This window comes from Myripristis murdjan, chromosome 11 (assembly GCF_902150065.1).
Source record: "Myripristis murdjan chromosome 11, fMyrMur1.1, whole genome shotgun sequence".
Classification (NCBI taxonomy): Eukaryota; Metazoa; Chordata; class Actinopteri; order Holocentriformes; family Holocentridae; genus Myripristis; species Myripristis murdjan.
Window position 1 is genome coordinate 14264556 of NC_043990.1, and position 19226 is coordinate 14283781.

At 40.0% G+C, this 19226-nt stretch overlaps 3 protein-coding genes across 7 annotated transcripts in view; 2 read left to right on the plus strand and 1 right to left on the minus strand.

The window, feature by feature from the left end:
• akap9 (A kinase (PRKA) anchor protein 9) overlaps positions 1-2199 on the minus strand; it is a 75771-nt gene extending 73572 nt beyond the window's left edge. For all 4 annotated transcript variants that reach the window (XM_030063613.1, XM_030063611.1, XM_030063614.1 and 1 more), the window contains exon 1: positions 1985-2199. In XM_030063613.1, coding sequence (XP_029919473.1) covers positions 1985-2032 — 48 coding nt within the window. In that variant the 5' untranslated portion in view covers positions 2033-2199. The remainder of the gene's footprint in view (positions 1-1984) is intronic.
• A 4993-nt stretch (positions 2200-7192) lies between these two features.
• On the plus strand, positions 7193-9359 carry mterf1 (mitochondrial transcription termination factor 1). Its single transcript, XM_030063617.1, has 2 exons — positions 7193-7348; positions 7768-9359. Exon 2 carries the CDS (start codon positions 7807-7809, stop codon positions 8971-8973), a length of 1167 nt encoding a protein of 388 aa, XP_029919477.1. The 5' UTR covers positions 7193-7348; positions 7768-7806; the 3' UTR covers positions 8974-9359.
• A 774-nt stretch (positions 9360-10133) lies between these two features.
• Positions 10134-18357, plus strand: dus3l (dihydrouridine synthase 3-like (S. cerevisiae)). 2 transcript variants are annotated; one of them, XM_030064347.1, is made up of 16 exons: positions 10134-10424; positions 11043-11152; positions 11644-11914; positions 12014-12368; positions 13297-13376; positions 13987-14082; positions 14241-14282; positions 14546-14698; positions 14938-15054; positions 15966-16031; positions 16185-16295; positions 16621-16717; positions 17059-17134; positions 17301-17489; positions 17780-17908; positions 18061-18357. In XM_030064347.1, exons 2-16 carry the CDS (start codon positions 11076-11078, stop codon positions 18131-18133), a joined length of 1932 nt encoding a protein of 643 aa, XP_029920207.1. In that variant the 5' UTR covers positions 10134-10424; positions 11043-11075; the 3' UTR covers positions 18134-18357. The 2 variants fall into 2 exon arrangements, with proteins under 2 accessions (XP_029920207.1, XP_029920208.1); XM_030064348.1 differs by having other exon boundaries at positions 13993-14082.
• Positions 18358-19226: the final 869 nt, after the last annotated feature.

Here is a 19226-nt window from a genome sequence, read left to right on the forward strand (position 1 = left end):
AAAGCTTAAACTGGTGCTGCTTTGCACACAGAATTTATGCTGATCCTGCCTGTGCTCGGCACATATCAAGGGGAATTAATGGAAGCCCTCTTGAATCATCTGTATAATCTGGGTTTGGGTAGTGAGGACTTGAAAGGGGGCAGAAATAGATGGCACAAGCATCAATAAGGGCGGAGGAGAATTCTGTTCAAGCCATAATGAGTCGCCAGATCAGAGTCTGTGAGGTTTTTTCAACTACATCAATGTCTTCGAACCATCTTGGGCTCATCAGTACAACAGCGGGTACTATTCAAGGACAGAGTCTCCAAAGACAATACTTAAGGCTGCATCCATCAGACAACAGGAAAATCAGCCAAAGTCTTACACTACCAGCCCCATAATGTTGGTAATGCAGTCTTCACTGTGATAGATCTTGCCACAGAGAAGTGAAAGCAACACTACATCCGCAGCTAATGGCCTGGAATGAGAGATCATGTTCTGGATATTCCTGTGGTGCATTATTGATGTCTATATGCACTGACTTAACTAAGCAAATTTCTTCCTTGGAAGAGGGAGCCACATCGTATAATTTGGAACAGCGTTACGGCGTTAAATCCTCCAGAAACACAGAGAAGCCTTTCATCAGCCTAAATGCCAAAGCCATAACCAAGGAGATGGCCATGCTCACGCTCTCTCCTGCTGTGCGAGACCAAGAGCCAAAGCTCCAGTTCCAGGATCAGCCACTGAATTTCCACCACCCACTAAAAACAATGACATGTATTGGCATTCTCAATATCAGGGTTGAAAAGTGATTGTATTTTATCAGTCGTAATTGTTTATTATTATATTCATTTTGCGTCACAATACCAGTTTCTAAGGCAAAACAGCTGTACAGGAAATTTTATTACATGAATTATCAGTACACTGTTTATTAGAGATTTTATCAACAGATCTCTTTTTCTCAGTAATCTCTGAAGTGAAGTCAATAAAAATGATGACTTTTTTTGACTTCTGTAATATCCATCTCACAACCAATAGGTTATTCCACAAGTATCCTCCCATAAAAAGAACAAGTACCAATACAACATCCCCCTCCTTGTGTATATATTTGTGTCTTAGAAATCCAGCAGTTTGGCACACATACTTACTAAGTTGGTACTGAAAACAAAAACACATTATGAGTGCCTTACATTTGTATTTTATGTTATTACAATTTACTCACATATTTAACGCTGACAGACCTCATGCCCAGGACATGAATAACAGACAAATAACAGCAGTCCTAAGAAATAGCAGTACATCAAGACGACTCTAAATATCTTTACAATAGGTTCTGATAGAGCAATCTGCCATTTATGACACAGTGAATACATATTCTACTGGCATCTAGCTAGGTGCACCCATGGAGAAAACCACAATACAGGTTTTTCTCTGCTTCTGTCTTCTGTGATAGCCTGCAGCACCGCGACATCCGTGTTTGACACCAGTTACAGGGTGGGGGGGTCGTCACGGCCTAATTGTTGACGCTGATTTTGATTAAAGCAGTGTGCCTGCGCTACAGGGTCAGCCTCCTCAGCAGCATGTGGGGCAATGTTTGCTCAAGCTAGTGAGAACACGTCTGGAAAATCCTGTCACACAAGATTGTCAGCCTTTACTTCAGGTGGCGCTTCTTAGACTTCCACTTTGGTAAGGATGTGAGGGCAGGGTGGAGGTTACAGTGACAGAGGAATACATAGCGGAGTATCGACAGACATAACAAAGGAGTGTGTGGCTAGCAGCGGCTAACCCTGGGGGAAACCCACCCGGCCGGCCGGCTGTCACAGCAGGACGTGTGTGTGTGGTACAAGTGACAGCTGAGTGCGGGGTAGGGAAGGGGGGGCCAAAACCAGCTGACAAACCCAGCCATCAAACAATAAGTTGTCTACAACACCGAGTCATTTGGTACGCTCAGTGCACTAGCGATATACTAGTTTTGCCAGGAGAGAAACTGAGAACCTTACGTTACCTTTGCTTTGCCGGCCTCGAGTTTCTTTTGCCTCTCCTCGTCTTCCATCACCGTAGTCCCTGTGGCTAAAACAAAACAGAAACCGCTTCATACGAGGTAACAAAGACAGGTCACGAAGACGGCAAAGTGTCTCTCGTCCGACTTCGTTGCGGGTTCGCTGCTAAAGAGCTCGGTACATGACTAGGAGCTGTCTCCTTGCTGCTGGAGTCCCAACTCCGCCGCCATGTTTTCCACGTAAACATGAGACCGACTGTGATGACGTCTCATAGGTGGCTTTCTAACCACGCCCCCTCCAGCCTGGAGCCGACCGTGCTGCCTTCACGTGCTGTCAGAAATACCACAATCACGCCGCTTGTGCACTGGAGACACCCAATCATCAATCAGTCTGATAAAGTACTTATGAGATGTCCCTTAAACGTCACATCAAGGGAATTTCACTGTAAAAATGCATAAATAAATTATAATGATACGTATTAAGGATAATATAAAACTGTAAAAATCAAACATTGGTTCATGTTTAGGAGTGTGAATTTTTGGCTGAACATCCATTTAATGCACAGTTTACTAGGTGATGAAGAAACTAAGTTAACATGGTTTAAGGTTGTTTAAGTTTGTAAATTGTGAATCGAGTCAACACAGACTCATTTCAGTGCCAAAATAGTGCTTTTAATTTTACAGCCATCAACAAACCCACGTGATCATCAGTGACTAATCTCTCTCTTCTGAAATTGAAAAAAAAAAAAAAAAAAAAAAAAAAAATAGAATTACTTTAACTTCATTCTAGTAAAAACAATTTTATTGGCAAAAAGTTGCAAAGCATAGGTCTAACATCACACAACAATGTTGTCTATCATGAATGAATCTATTAAAATAATTTCATATCAGTTCAGACTGGTGTCAAAATGATTCATTCTATGTATTTCCTTTAGCAGATTGATTAAATGGATTCAGCAGAATTTATAATCAGTGGATTAATGTAATGAACAAACTGTTACACCCCTGAATCTGAATTCTCCTCTTTCTAGTCAAACTTCTGCTCCATTGCAACGGAAACTGGAGGAGAGGTTGCTCAGACTGGTCCAAGTAAGATTTGTCTTTGGGCTTTTCTGATCACATCCGAAACACATTAATGGCGTTTACTTCCTGGAGAGGACGCTTTTGAGTTTCTTTGCGGGGTACTCCAGGTATTCAGAGCAGCAGCTTCACTTGTCTCCTCCATTCATGGGACAGGTAACATGGAGAAACAAGGATCAGTTTCAAGGACATGGGGGATAGTAGTGGAGGAGTGGATGTTTAATGGATGTTTAATGGATGCCAGAAATACTTTATAGATAATGAACACTGCACGTGAGGATTAAACATTACCACTTTTACAATGTTGCTGCAATGTTTGTTGCTTTTATCGTTGATTATAAAATATCATCATCTTAAAGCGGCATGCACCTTTACACAAGCTATCGAAATATCAGTGTTTCTGTAGAGAGCTGTGATGGATAATTTAAAACATACCAGCAGCAGCAGGAGACGAGGGTCTTTGTCTTCGGCTGACAGGAGCTGAGCAGCTTATAGTCTGGCAGATCTTGAATTCCACCCATCTTCTTTTAGACATCCTAACCAGTTTGATCTCAGCTGTGAACACTTGCTGTTTGTGCAGCGACAACAGGAACCATCCCAACTCTTTGAAAGTTTCAGCATCTGAATTATTGATACATTAAAGGAGTACTGTGTCAGTCCTGCGGTTACCCGAGCAACTCTACTACTAGGCTGCAACAAATGGATCAGGACACAATTTCACATAAATGCAAACACAACAGCTGGTGTGTTCATGCACTGAAATGAACGCATATGTGGGCTTACATTGTCATTCTGGAAAGTTTGGAGGGCACGGGTATCCAGAAACACTGTGATGAAAATGGTATCAGACAACCAAAAGACTGTCAAATTCAGAAGTAAAAGTCTTGGAGTCAGAAACACTTTGAGCAAATACTGGCAAGAAGCTCAAAAATCAATAAAGGATATCTTCAGAAAGTTAATGGGAAAACATCAGCACACTGCAGGTATGGATAGGGGGGAAAACAAAGATAAAATAGAAACAGTACAGCCACCAGATATTTTTTGCCCACTGAAGAGGCAAAACACGAAATTATATTTTCTCCAACCAAATGTAGAAATAATTGCAAAATGCAGTTGGGCATGCAAGACATGCACTGTCAGGCTCAGCTTCAAATAGTGTCGCCACACAGGAGCTGCAGATGTCCTGACAAAGATGGGCCTCACCTTAAGACACAGTGTCTTCTAGTGTTAGCTCAAATATTTTGCTGCCACATTACATTTGGTTTACTGGTCTGACTATTAAAAAGACTATAAAAAATAAGAAATGATTGCAGGAAGGTGTGCAACTTCATTGCTCTTAGAGAAAATTTTAAATTTTGGCACACATCAAGGAGCCAGAGAATGCTTTGCTTTCTGCACAGCAAAGGAAATGGCAATAATGTGATGCAAAGTGGTAAGAATAAGGTGATGAAACAGTGCTTTGTCTGCAGAGTCAGGAACGCCATCTTGTCAGTACTGAATCAAATCCACCCAGACACTTGTTGGCTGTGTCTGCCACTTTCCCCCTCTCATCATGCTTTATGAAGAGCGGAGGATGGGGGACCATGTTATCTCCCACTCAAAATGACTGAAGGGGGCAGCACAGGCCACAAGAGCCACTTGCCTTACCATCATCACATCATTATGTAAATAAATGCAGGCAAGATTGATCTGGGTATTCGAGGACAAAATGAAACTGGGCATGCTAATGAAAAATCAGCTGCGTTCTGTCGATGACAAGGACAAAAAGTAATGCTGAGATTGTTATTCGGCCCAAATATCAGATGGAGGCTGTTTGGACGAAGCAGCATGCTCGCTTCAATTTACAAGCTGTGGAGTGAAAATCCATTTGAATAATGAAGATATCACTAGGCTGTGTTGAAATATTCATGAGTGGCAGGGCTCATTAGTAAAGAGAATAGGTCAGTAGTTTTTTGTGCCATGCTTGCAGGACACAGGACATGCTAGACTGCTCACAGAGACTTAGGACAGTCAGATGGCAGACTGTCCTGTTTCCTCAGAGAGCTGAGATGAATGGACTCTAAATGTCTAACAAGAACAGCTGGTCATGTGGATGTTGGTGGGCCTTTGATGCTGTTTAAGTTAACTGTGGTTTGGTATAACTGAGAATGAATGGACTCCATTGCATTATAAAGGATCATGAAAGCTCCTGTACTTCTTGTTTACATGCTACATATGTTCTTGTTATTTACCTGTTGTTGTTGTTTAGCCTACAATAGCAACAGCAATCACTCTAAATGTTGTGCAAGGTGAGATTACAGCAATAATATTATTGTGAATCATCACCACCCATGTTTTACATTATTTCTCATTGTTTCTCATTATCAGTGATGGAAAATCACTCGTTCTTTACTTGAACAAAAGCAGCAAGACCACAGTGGAAATAAGCCCTGAAATCTCAATTTTAATCAGGTAAAAGTATTGGCAGTAAAAAATATGAAATGCAAAACAGTAATTATGAAGAATCAATCAAAATTATTAATGCATTAACCTGTGAGAGGTATTTTATGTAATGTTGTTGCTCAGTGCGTCATATTTTGTGTTTTGCATGTTGTGTTTAATAATGTGGAGTAGAAATACTGGGTCTCACACACTAAAATACTCCAGTGCCTGATAATTATACTTAAGTACAGTAACTGAGTAATGTGTGCTTAGGTAGTTTCCATGTGTTTTATGTTATGAAATTGTTCATCTGTTTTGTGCTTGTGGATGTATGTTGTAGAGACAGCTCACTTTTCTTGCCTTGAATGAATGGGAATGGTATGGAGATCCAACTGTGAGGCTATTTGTTTATGTGTTATTGTGACTGTTATAGTTTGTTTCTTTTTATTGTCTTTTTGTATTGTTTTACATGGACCTCAGAAGATTGGCTGATTTCTAAGTTGATTTCTAATGATGATCCTTTAATAAACAATAAAATCCAGCACATTATAGCCTATAGCTTTGTGGTGTCATTTCAATAACCATATGCCATATACCATAATTTCTGCTCCCTAAATAGGTCTTACAATGCCATCTAGTGCTTGAAGGTACATCCAGGATTTTTTTAAAACTCCACATCAATAGATGGCGCTATGTAAAAATGTAGAGCCGGCATTTAGGTTTCAGGAAGTCAAATTCCCATTCATGTTTGTTATAGGCTGTATCTTTTATCTTACCATTGCGAATGTGATAATCGGCCATAAGATATTAATCTATATTGGATAGAAAGTGCACTACTGTTTTATATGAAATTATCTTTAACACTATTACTACACACGTGTAAATATATTATATCTATATTTAAATAGAAAACAATGGAAAACTATGTTTCTGTTACCACATAAATATATAATTCCAGACAAAATAAAGCACTTTTTGTTTGTTTGTTCTGTTTGTACACAGGTCTTATCCTGTTAAAGCTAATTGTTATAAATCCTTCCGTACTATAAAAAACAGATGCATTTCAGTTTCGCTGTACTTGTACAAAAAAAAAAAAAAAAAAAAAATTAGACAAAGATTTCAGGCTAACAAACACTGATATATTACTTATATTTATCATTCCCAATATTTACAGTTGATTAAACTGTAATTAACTTGATTATTATTTTAGCTAAATATTATATTGATAAAATGATTTGGCTAAAACAAAAAAATACCCCTCCCCCGCTTTTATATTTTCAAAGATTCCAGTTTTAAAACATATTTGACTACTACTGAAAATTTAAAACTCAGAAATCATTAATTGGCAAAAACTATTAAATTACTTAGAAATTTCAGATTTACTCCAATTAGTCAGTGGACCCTTTTGTGTGTTCGCTTATTTCATTTCCCCAAATTTTGTTATTTGTTATTAATTGTAATTTATTCTTATTTTATTTTTATATTGTGGTATATTTTCAGCAACTCTTCTAATGAAAAAAAAAAAAAAAATCTATGTAACATGTGTCTATGGGGGAAATGAATGGGAGATGAGAAATTTACTTCCGTAAGAGTTTTTTTTCCCTTTATTCCAGTAAACTCCAGTTAAGAATATCAAGTACATAAAAGCTGTTGCAAATATATTTCTCTTTAAAAATACCAGGCGGGCAGAAAGTGAGCGTGAACGCTCCAGCTCTCAGGACGTCTCGCGAGACTTCGCACATGCTCCGTTTCGGTTTCCTCTAAAGTCTGCTGCTCCGGACTGTCACTCTCAGTACAATGCTTATATTTTCGAGTAACAGTATTAAGCCACCTTATAGTATGGGCCATTTAAGAAACTGAACGTATGAGGTGAGTCGACAAACGCTGTTTTGATTGTTTTAAGTGGATAAAGTCCAGGTTTATCGACATCGTACGAGCAAACTGTTAGTTTGTAGGTAACAGTTAACCGGCAGCTAAGTTGAAGCTAACCACACACCTGACTGCACATTAATGTTGACTAACTGTTGTCGGTGCTGTGATTGTACAACAAATTCAGAAAAAGAAAGAAGAAAAACAGACATAACGAGCGATAATAAATGGTACACTGGAAAGCATCTCCTTAGTTAGTTAGACAGTTATTTTCTGTTGGTAGAGTCTCATCTCTGTTTACTTCATTTTGTTTACAGCCCATGTGGATGTCATCATGATGCTGATTTCCTGTTTTCCCCATCCTTTGATTATGTGATTTGCTTCAGGTGTTCATCCAGTGTTTATTTTTCTTCCTGTAGGTTTGCCGGCATGTCTCCTTGAAGACCCACTCATTGAAAATGGCAGCAGTAGCTGGAGTGAGGGTGCTCCTGCACCTCCACCTCCACCGATCGGCAGCCCTGCAGTGCAGCTTCGCCCTCTTTCCTGTACAGCTTGCATCGACCCGCCTTCCCAGGAGGCTTTGCACCGTCACTGGGAAAATCAGCGAGGCGAAGCTGGTGGTGCACTCGGAGAATGAGTCTCTGCTGGAGAACCTGAACCTCATGGGGGTGGACGTGAAGATGGCCCGCCAGCGCCAGCCCGGGGTGTTTCGTAAAGTCATCACCAATGAGCACGGCCTTGCCCAGTTCCTGCAGACCAAAGGGGCCAGCCGCAAAGTGATCGCCAGCATCATATCTCGCTTTCCCCGCGCCATCACCCGCTCAGTTGACCACCTGGAACAGCGCTGGGAGCTGTGGAGAAACATCTTTAAGAGCGATGAGGAAATCGTGAGCATCCTAGATCGCTCGCCCGAGTCTTTCTTCCGGTCTAGTGACAACAAGAACTTAGAGGAGAACATAATGTTTCTGACCTCACTAGGACTCAACTCCAAAGACCTCCACCGGCTGCTGACCACGGCGCCGCGGACCTTCTCCAACAGTGTAGAGCTCAACAAGCAGATGGTGGAGTTTCTGGAAGACGTCTGTGCAGAACTCGGTGGAAAGGATCCAGAACAGTTTGCTAAAGCTATCCTGTCCAGAAACCTGTATATTTTCATTCGAAGCACTAAAAGGGTTAAGAAAAACATTGACATTTTGAAAGCTGCTCTCAAGTTTAGCGATGCTCAACTACTAGCTCTTCTGCAAGGCCCTGGGGCCGAAATCCTGGACCTTTCCAACGAGTATCTGAAAAAGAACATCAAAAGCCTTCAACAGAAAATGGTTTTGCTCGGTTGTCGGAAATCTGACATAAAAAAACTGATAGTCACCTACCCAATGGTGCTATATATCGGGACAGAAACACTAAATTCAAAACTGGATTGTCTCCTGAATGGAGGAATAACAGTGCAGCAGATACTGGAGAAGCCTAAAGTTCTGGATTATAGCACCCAAAATATTATGGGGCGACTGGAGGAGCTGCAGCGGGTGGGATATGACTTCAAAAAGCATGGCATCAACATCCTGGACACCAGTCGAAAGCGCTTTGTTGCAAAGATAGAAAAACTTTCCGCCTCACCAGATGAGTGAATGTATGTCAGCATGTCGGATGGTGAAGGATGCCAGTTTTTTTTTTTTTTTCTAAGTCAGTTTCAGGATCAGTTTCTCAGTAAAGCTTTTTAATCATCTAAGAACTACAAAAAATCAAAATATCCAACTGTATTCCCTTAAATGTCATCTCATTGTAAGACTTTGTTATATTTTGTGATTTAATGATGAAAAAGTTTTTCAATAAGATTTACAGTTGCTTAAAAAGTGGCACTCCTTCATTATTCAGTTGTTGCACTGAGAATTATTTCAAAAAGCAGATTATTTTATTTTTGTTTGTCTGTTTGCTCAAGTTGGCTTCATGCTGGAAAGGATGTTCTTGACATTCATATGGAAAGTTATTGTCCAAATAAAGACCTGTTACATTTTGCAAATCTCTGACTATACAGTATTCATATCACACAAAATGCCGATCATGTAGTAAAGTTTGGTATTAATGCACATACTTTCATAGCAGCACAGTGGTTTCACATTTTTCTGTAAAATTCTTAACTTTTTCACATTACATATAAAATGTATCTTTTATCTTGACAGTAAACAATCATATGCAATCAAACAGCATATAAAAGAAAAAAATGAGCTGACATAAACATTTATGGCACTTGAGGTGGTAAATAGGTATAGGCACAACAACAATAGTAATAACAATAATAATAAGCATAGGAGCTAGTTTTCAAAATTGTCCCTTGATGGTAAATGTTCCTTCTTTTCTCAAGCAGGTTATCCTGAACTGAAGGAGGTTTTCAGTGTTTTTGATGAATTGTCCGCTGTTACTATTATTAGTATTATTTAATCCCTCCATCTCATGTGACAAAGAGTAATGTGACAGCCTTAGTTTTTCAGTTTAATCATTGGTTTTCATATTTATTTTTTAAATCCTTGTGTTCATTTTGATTTTAACATTTTATAGTTTTTGTTTCTGTAATTTTTAGTCGAGCACAATTTTTTTTTTTTTTTTTTTTTTACTATTGTCTATTGTTTTTATTTTTTGTCTGTGTTGTTTTAATCTTGCAATATGACTGACTTTGGGCTGCATGTTTGCCTGAAGGGTGCTACAAAGATAAAGTGGAGTAGAGTTCAAACATCAGTGTGGAACGGATGTTTGGTCCTGTCCCGCACGGACCTTTCCAAACAGTTGCACAAGCATTTCCTCACGCGTGTGTGTTTGCAGCTTTGCAGGACATGTTCGCAGTCTGTCACGAGTGTATTGGCACTTCACCGTGTTTGCTTCGGTCTGACTTTTCGATATTAGTGGCGTAAAGTCATCCAGTTTCTTCGTTAGCCCGGTAGCGGTCTGTCAGACTCCATAACAGCGTTTAGCGCTTAGCCTGTTAGCTCGCCTGGAGGATAACGTTACCCGGTTATGGGAAATTTCACTGTCTGAGCAAACTAGTTGTGCCACTTGGTCAACCTTCGTTATCTTCGAATAACAGGTACCCGTCTTATGGCTTCTTAGTAACTTCTTAGTGCAGCACATACACTCAGTGGTCACTTTATTACGTCTACCTGCACAATCTAATAGAATCCACTCCAGCTGTTCTGCCATAACATTTCCTTTTCTGATGCCTAAAATGCTCAGGTTTTCTATTTGTCATAGTAATATAGGTGTTCATTCAATTCTATGTTTGGCGTTGAGCTCATAGTTAGTGCTACTGTTTTACTGGACTGCATTTAATTGAGAGGTGTTTCCACTATTCTGTCCTCCCACATGAATATAAATAAAGAAGGACAAAACAATAGAAACACTTCTCAGCATAATGTAGTCCACGGTAAGACTTCTGCAAACTACAACCTCAATAATAAACATAGAATTAAATTAACACATTCCCCACAATGTCAACAAAAACTGAACATTATAAAGTTTGTTAAAATGTCAGAGCTGTTGCATTGAGCTGCAACAGATTGTACAGGTGGACCTGATAACCACTGAGTGCATATAGTGTCTATGACTTCCAAAAGCTTAGACTTAAAAGATAACCAGATTTGTGGTGCGCCTTTCTAGCGATTGAGTTTCATCCAAAGTAATTAGAGAATGTGTTGCTGTGTTTAAGAGGGAGCACTGGAAAAAAGCTTGTGAAGCTGGGATGGAGGCGGTGGCAGAGGGACCCGGCGATAAGGTGGCAGATGGAGCTGCCAAGGGCACAGCTTCCATTAAGAGCAAGTAAGTAGCTAAACGGCCTGCTGTAACAATCAGGAAATAATGTCATCATACAAACTGGTTGAAAACATTGCAAATGGTAGAATTTACAACTGACACAATTTCAGCATGAAGGCGTCAGTGTGTACAGTGTACAGTTTTCCAGCTGAAGATCTGGTTGTGTTGTGCAACAAGAGCATCAGTGACATTTTTGTTAATCTCCTCCTAATTCACAACCTTGAACTGCACTTGAATATGCATTAACATTGAACTACTTCAAGTGTCCAGCATGGCTTTTGGAACGCTATCATCAGATTGTGGCATTGCAAGGAAAACACTAACACTTTTGCTGAAGTAGAAGCTGTGTACACTCTGCAGCACATCGAGTAAAACTCAGGGCAAGAAAATGAAATGTCAGCCTAAATTCTGATGGTGTACAATCTTAGATAATTGTCAGTACACTTTCATTGTTAGCTGTAATAGTAGACTTAATGTTGTTCATCTTGCACTCACAGATTCCTAACAACCAAAGAAAAATTCCATGAGTTTCTTGACTCCAAAACTCAGGACAGTAAAGAAGGGAAGGTAAGTGATAATGACGTGCCTAATGAGACAGCAGAGACGTCTGCGGAGGAACCTGAAGCAAAGAAACTCAAACTGGACCCCGAGGAAAATAACAAGTCGAGGAAACCAGACGGCAAACGAGTTCGAGGACAGAATAAGTCAAGACCACACATGAAACCCACCACCTATGATGACAAACAGCTGTGTCTCTCAGTCATCCAGGTATGGAGACTTACCCAACCATTCAGCAGTGCTGCCTGTTTTTATCATGCTTGTTAGCTGATTGTGTATTATCATGACTTTTTTTGCTTGTCTTTTAAGGAGAATAAAAAGTGCTTCTACGGAGAAAAATGCAAATTTTTCCATGACGTCGCAGAATACATGGCCAACAAGCCCGCCGACGTCGGGGAACGCTGCTACATCTACGACACGTTTGGAAAGTGTCAGTATAGTCTGTCCTGCCGCTTTGCCAAGGCGCACACTTCACCTGACCTCAAAAACGTAGTGAATGAAGAGCTCGTTAAGGCCCGTGAGGGCAGGACTGTGGTGAAGAACAGCTTGGATAAAGACCTGCAGAATCGTCTGAGGAAGCGCTCGGTCTCCTTCAAGAAGTCAGCCGAGTACCTCAAAACAATTTCCAAGGACAACAAGGAAAAGACAGAGCAGCAAGGAAACGGTGAGAGCAGAAAAGTCCCCTAAACACTACAGAGGTGTCACCTGGGATAAACAGGGCAGGGATTTCCTCCTGGAGGCTGATTTGAGTTGTAAACACAGTGCAAAGATGATGGTGGTGTTTTCTGTGTGCAAGTTGTGACGTTATGATAGGACATCAGGAGAATATGAGAAGGTATAAGAGGATGTAAGGATATAAGCAGTGTGTTTTTAAAATCATTCACACATGCACATTGTTACACGATGTAAGACATGTATTCATCTTGTATGTTAGGCAACAACAGCGCAAACTGTAAATAACACTATAATTAAATGTGCATCCTTTTGGCTGACAGCTCCATGACAAAACCTTGAATCAAAAAAAAAAAAAAAAAATCAGAAAATCTTGAAAGATGTCAGGTTATTGCATCAGCGGTGTGGAAAATGGGGAAAATCACTGATGGCAGTCATCTGTCTCTCAAGCTATACCCACGATTCTTCTAGTGGCAGTCTTACCCATCTTCAAAGCTGATAGCGTGCGGTGGGAGTTAGTTGAAATGATATAACACAGCGTCAATCAGAAGTGATTAGAGAGCGGCTGCAAACTGATAGGGAGTTAATCAACCCTGTCTCTCTCCATGTTTTTGAGAGCTTTCCTCTAATCAGCCGATTTGACCAGGCATCCCACATTCTTTTCACTGCAATTTAAATCAAACAGGTGCTTGTGTTGAATGACTATATGGATCTTAGGGTTATAATGAGGTATAGCTTCAGACTGAAATATGCATCATGTTTACCTTCCATATATCACTTTTGTTGCCTTTAATGATTTTAAACAGGAAACTCACTACCACTGCATTTTCAGCGGCAGACTTATTTAGTGAAGGTGTGATTACTCGAAATTTGAACAGTTCTGAATTTGATAATACAGTTTTGTACTTTGACACCCCCAGGTGAGGCTTGTGCAGCTGAAATATCCACTGAGAATCCTGAGGGAGAGGAGCTGCATGCGTCTGGAGCAGCAGAAACACAGGTACAGCGCTCCACCCACAGCATAACAAATATAGCCCCAGTATGAACCATCCCCTCTGTCTCTTGATGTGGGCAGAATGTAGAAACTGGCAGTGATGTTTAACATTGCTTTATGTAAATGCAGCCACACACACTGCATGTGGAAGGTCCAAATTGATGGGACTCGATGGTAAGTTGAGATCCACAATGTAGGATATTTAAAATTGTAAACTTATATAACTTGTACTTCCTCCACTAAAATATACCATAAGGCACAGCTGACATGTATTGGAATAAGCATTGTTTGGTGACACAGCAACCTCTAGTATTGAAAGATGGATACAGTATTTCTAATTGATTCATCACTTATTCAGTGAATGAAATGCTTTATAAAGAATCATTATCATGCAAGTGTGGTTGTGTGATAATCTGGTACACCTGATAGTGTCTTCTGTTTAGAGCTTTTCACTGTTTTGATTATTATTCAGTACTTATTTTTCTCAGCAGTAAATAACTTCTATTCTTATTTTTCCCAATCCAGTTTAGCCTCCAGTTTCAAAATGAAGTTACTTACTGTATTTTGCATGGTTGTAACTATGGCAAGCGTTGTGATTGGTTTTCTTCTTGACAAGTTGCAGGTCAGCGAGGAGAAACAGAATCTGGTGAAGACTGTCGGCCCACTGACTGATGCAGACATCGTCAGACTGCGTCCGTGTGAAAAGAAGCAGGTACATCTTTCCTGTCCGTCTGAATCCGAGCCCAGGCCCTTTGCTGCACATCAACCCCTCTCTCTTTTGCCTGCTTTTCCTGTCTCTCTCTCTACTGTGACTATCAAATAAAGCAGGAATACCCAACCACTGAATTTCTTTGTCTCTCTTTTTTCAAGGTGGACTTTAAAGACAAGCTGTACCTCGCTCCACTAACAACAGTAAGTCCAAGCAGATTGAAATCACCTATATGTACATGTGTTAGTGATGTTGGTATATGCACTTAAATCCTGCCAGTAGTTGAGTTAAACTGTTCAGATTCCCAGTCAGCTTGAACGAAGTTTTTTAGAATGAAACTCTAAAATCGAATCTAAATAATTGAGAGAAAATGGTGACAGTTTCTTCAGCAATTCTTAGTTAATTCATCAGTTTCTGTTTCTGATTGAAAGTCACTTCACTGAATTAATTTCTTGGTGTCCCTCAGTGTGGGAATCTACCTTTCCGGCGTGTGTGCAAGCGCTTCGGTGCTGACATCACCTGCGGGGAGATGGCCATGTGCACGAACCTGCTGCAGGGCCAGCAGTCTGAGTGGGCCTTGCTGAAGAGGCACGAAACTGAGGATCTCTTTGGTGTTCAGGTAGTGTCCTCGTAACAACTGTCCAAAACTATCTGACTTAACAAACTCTTCAAGGTTGTTAAATAATTTGCAGAGGACTCTGTTCTCATCAGTGTTGTGTTGGATAAAATCAGTCGCAGTGCCTTTAAGTAAAAAAGTAAGAAAGATGATCAGAAATACTTTATGTAAACTGTGTGTGGGTTTTTTTTGCAAGAGGATGAAGGCAGTAAAAGTTGTAAAGTCTTGAGTTGTGTCTGCAGGTGGAGGGCTGCTTCCCTGACACGATGACAAGGTGTGCGGAGCTCATCAACAACAACACTGAGGTCGACTTTGTGGACATTAACTCTGGCTGTCCCATTGACCTTGTCTACAAGAAGGTAAAACTCCAACTGCTTGCAACAAAACTGAGATCTCTGTGCAAAACATGTGACAGGCGTGGATGAGAGATGCTTGTGACCTTTTTTAAGGATGTGTATATGCGCAATTAAATATAAACAATGCATAGTTTGTGATTAAAACAGAAGATACCTTGGAGCAGGTCGGTGATTTGTTTGTTTGACAGGCTTTCTTATTTCATGTGATAGGAATACAATTTAACACAGTCCCCAGAGAGCGAGCAATTCTTGCAAAACTCTTGCAAACCTCTTTTAAAAACTTGTGTTTTTGAATCAATCTAGTACACACACAAACACACACAAACACACACACCATCATTTGAATAAGCACATGAAGTACCAACTACACACTGACAGTGGAAATGAAAAACACTTTTTTCTGTAAGCAGGCCCACAGGTTGCAGTGAAGTTTTGTCGTACATGTAGAGAACACACATACACACACACGCACACACACACACACACACAGGTATCCAAATGTGTAAAGTATGGACGTGTATTCTTAACATAACACACTATTATAAAGAAAACCAAAAAATACTTGTGCTAGAATTGTGCCAGAATTTCTGCAAGAAGTGTTTGCTTTTGCATGACATCTAAAATGTTTTGCTGGTTTTGTGCAAGATTTTGTGGTTGGTGTGTAGAGTTTTGCAAAAATAGCCGATAGTTTCAAAGATAGTGCCTAAACAGTCAGAAAAAAACTAACAAAGGCAGGAGGGCTAGAAGAAGAAAGATAAATGAAATGTAAACACCAATCAAGAAATGCTATAGTGTATAAACCCTTCAGCCACTGGGAGGGGGCAGTGAATAATTAAATGCTGCCATAGCTGATGACAGGGCTGATTTTCAATGGTCAGCTCTTTTCTGACAGATGCTTTTCTTCCCCTCTTCAGGGCGGAGGCTGTGGACTGATGACACGCAGCAGAAAGTTTGAACAGATCGTCAGGGGAATGAACTACGTAAGTCCATTTTTTAAACAGAGTGGATGTAAAAATAAACTTTAAAAAATAACAGCAGACTGAATGTCTTATGATGCTCAGTGTTGTTTTTATGTTAACTTATTTACTTAATTACGCAAACCTCTGTATGAGAACAAGTTTTTCTGCCTTAAGGTGCTCGACGTCCCTTTGACGGTCAAGATCCGCACTGGTGTTCAGGAGAAATGCAGCATCGCACACAAACTCATCCCAGAGATGAAGAAGTGGGGCGTTTCTATGATCACAGTAAGTTTCACCGGAACTTAAGCCTAAACATTTTTTGTTGGAGCAAAAGTTGCTAGAGAATTAAAGTAAAGGTAGAAATGAGTCTCAGAAATCTGAAAGGTATCTCCTTTCTATTTGAACAATAAAATCTAACACTCAGTTGGATGGTCAAACCCCACTGTCGTTATACATACTGTGATGTTTACCTTTATGAAGATTAATGTTAAGCTGTAGTGTGTTTTATTATATTTACTCATGCTAATAAAATAATACATGTATACAATAATTACAGAGGCATCTCTACAGCTTGATTTTAAACATACACTGTACTGTTGCATGCTCACAGCTACACGGTCGATCCCGGGAGCAGCGCTACACTAAGCTCGCTGACTGGGACTACATCAACACCTGTTCCAAGCTGGCCAGCCCTATCCCACTTTTTGGTACGTGTATCTGCTAAGATTGTAGAAGTGGAGGGTTTGGAGGATGGCAAAGAGTTCCCAAGCATGCAAAAACCATTTCTGATGCAATCACAAAGATGAACACGTGTGCATCAGCAGCAGAACAGTAAATATGGCTTTGCAACATAAAGGGCAAGCTGCTTTACCGCTGCCTGACGAATGCATACACTCAAAATGTGTTGCTTGAAACGTGCACGCACACCATAACCAACATGTGACGCTTAAGCACACTGAAGTCATATTTATGGTTCCACCGCCTATGTATGAATTGTCATATTTATCCTGTGTTTTGATCATTGATTTGATCTTTATGATTGTCCCAGGTAATGGTGACATTTTGTCCTACGAAGACGCCATGAAGGCAAGAGAAACTGGAGTTTCTGGAATCATGATTGCAAGGTCGGAGTCTTATTTCTTCATCTATATATTTGTTCATGGCATCCATTTTGTGCATATCACATGCTGACCAGGAGAATTGCTCTCACATTAACCTACTCACGTTTGCCAAAAATTGCAGGAGAGTTCAGACGTTAACTGTGGTTGCACTGCTTTGTTGTCTCTGCAGGGGCGCTCTCATCAAGCCCTGGATCTTTACTGAAATAAAGGAGAGGAGGGACTGGGACATTTCATCCGGTGAGCGACTGGACATCCTCAGGGACTTCACAAACTACGGCCTGGAGCACTGGGGCTCGGACACCCGTGGCCTGGAGAAAACCCGCAACTTCCTGCTGGAGTGGCTCTCCTTCCTGTGCAGGTCAGTTACATGCAGTGTCATCCTCTGATAGATTTTGCATTTCCTCCAACGTTAACGGGTAGTAATTTTGAAATTCGAGGCCTGTAGATTACTTTATAATAGGAGACAGTTTGGGTGTCCCTCCTAGGTTTCATTTTGTCACTTCCTTTTTTTTTTTTTTTTTTTTTTAAACAGAAAATGCAATCCTAGTGAAGCTTTAACTTGTGAGCCTCCAACTGCAAAGCTAGTCCAAAATAATCTGGTTCATGATACGGTGCTGAGAGTGAAGTTTCTCTTTCTCTGTCGCTCAGATATATTCCAGTAGGCCTGTTGGAACGAGTGCCTCAGAGGATCAATGAGCGACCTCCGTACTACATGGGCAGGGACTATCTGGAGTCACTCATGGCCAGTCAACATGTTGGGGACTGGGTCAAGATTAGGTGAGAATTAAAACTTTTAAGTCCAAGTAATGTTTGCTAAGAACTTAAATGCATATGCCAAATGGGAAACTGCATGCAATATGTGTCCTGTTAATGTGTTATGATATATTATAACCTCCCAATGTGCTTTGTTTTTTTTTTCTCCTTTCCAGTGAAATGTTACTTGGACCTGTTCCCAAAAATTTCAACTTTTTGCCCAAACATAAAGCCAATGCCTACAAGTGATACTTTCTTTTGCTGAGCTGTAGAACTATATTTTAAAGTTGTTTTTTTTTTTCTTTCTTTTGAATCTGGAGCAACAAGATTAAATGTGGATAATGAAAATGTATGACATGAGTGATAAGGGCTATTGAGTAGTCTTTTTGTTTGTTTGATTTGAGCTACAGTACTGTAGTATACACAGATGAATGTATACTTGAAAAATATACAATAAAGTCTTTTGCCACAACGTTCTCTGTCTTTTCCTTTGTCATTATTTTTTGTATGGGTCAGTGAGTATGGAGTTAAGTTTAGGGCTAATGTAATTGTTTATCACTCAAGTAAATATATAAGTCAAGTTAAAGTAATTCTGTGAAATATCCAAGTTTTGTTTGTATGCACGGGAGAAGGGAAAGGAGGCATAATCAGGCTGAAAGTTGTGTTTAAAGTGACCTCTTCAAGTGACAATCATATGAAAATGATGTCTGCCCACTATTACTTGTTTAGATGAACTGTCACATGGTATTATTTTAGTGTCTTTTTCCATCTTACGTTGGCTGAAAGTGCTTTATTCTATACAAGTGGAAAAAATAAAGACATGAGTATGGGCATATTGCTCAAAAGAGGGCAAAATCCAGAATTTATATGTGTTCAGTCTTGACACTGACACTGCATATAGGCTGTATTTATCAAGTATGAACATGATTTCCTTCCTGACAGAAAATGCATGGAAGGCATTGGAGGCCATTAGGTTTCACTGAGGAAAGGCCCAGTAAGGGGTTTATTGTGTCTCATATTACCCTAACAGAGACGTTAATGAGAAACCTCTAGGACAGTCTCATATAAGACAAGACATCAGTGGCTGGTGTAGAATGAACCTTTTGCGTGGTAAAGATGGGAAGAGAGTAGTATTGTAATTTAGCCAGGAAAATATTAATTATGTTACCACATCATGTAAATTAAAAGATAGAAAAACGTTCAGAGGTGTTTTTTTTTTTTTTTTTTTTTTTTTTAAACAGGCTGGCCAATCAGGCAGTTCTCATGCACGTGCGAGTCAACTGCCAATTAGTGGGCACCAGCTGGCGTCAATTAAACCACCAGCACTGCGAATATGAAGGAA

Excerpts from the sequence above, each read along its gene's own strand:
- mterf1 (XM_030063617.1), top strand. The coding sequence starts at position 7,807 with ATGGCAGCAGTAGCTGGAGTGAGGGTGCTCCTGCACCTCCACCTCCAC.
- dus3l (XM_030064347.1), top strand. The coding sequence starts at position 11,076 with ATGGAGGCGGTGGCAGAGGGACCCGGCGATAAGGTGGCAGATGGAGCT. Across the intron at positions 14,083-14,240 it reads GTCCGTGTGAAAAGAAGCAG|GTGGACTTTAAAGACAAGCT; the intron begins GTACATCTTTCC and ends TCTTTTTTCAAG. Across the intron at positions 15,055-15,965 it reads TTGACCTTGTCTACAAGAAG|GGCGGAGGCTGTGGACTGAT; the intron begins GTAAAACTCCAA and ends TCCCCTCTTCAG.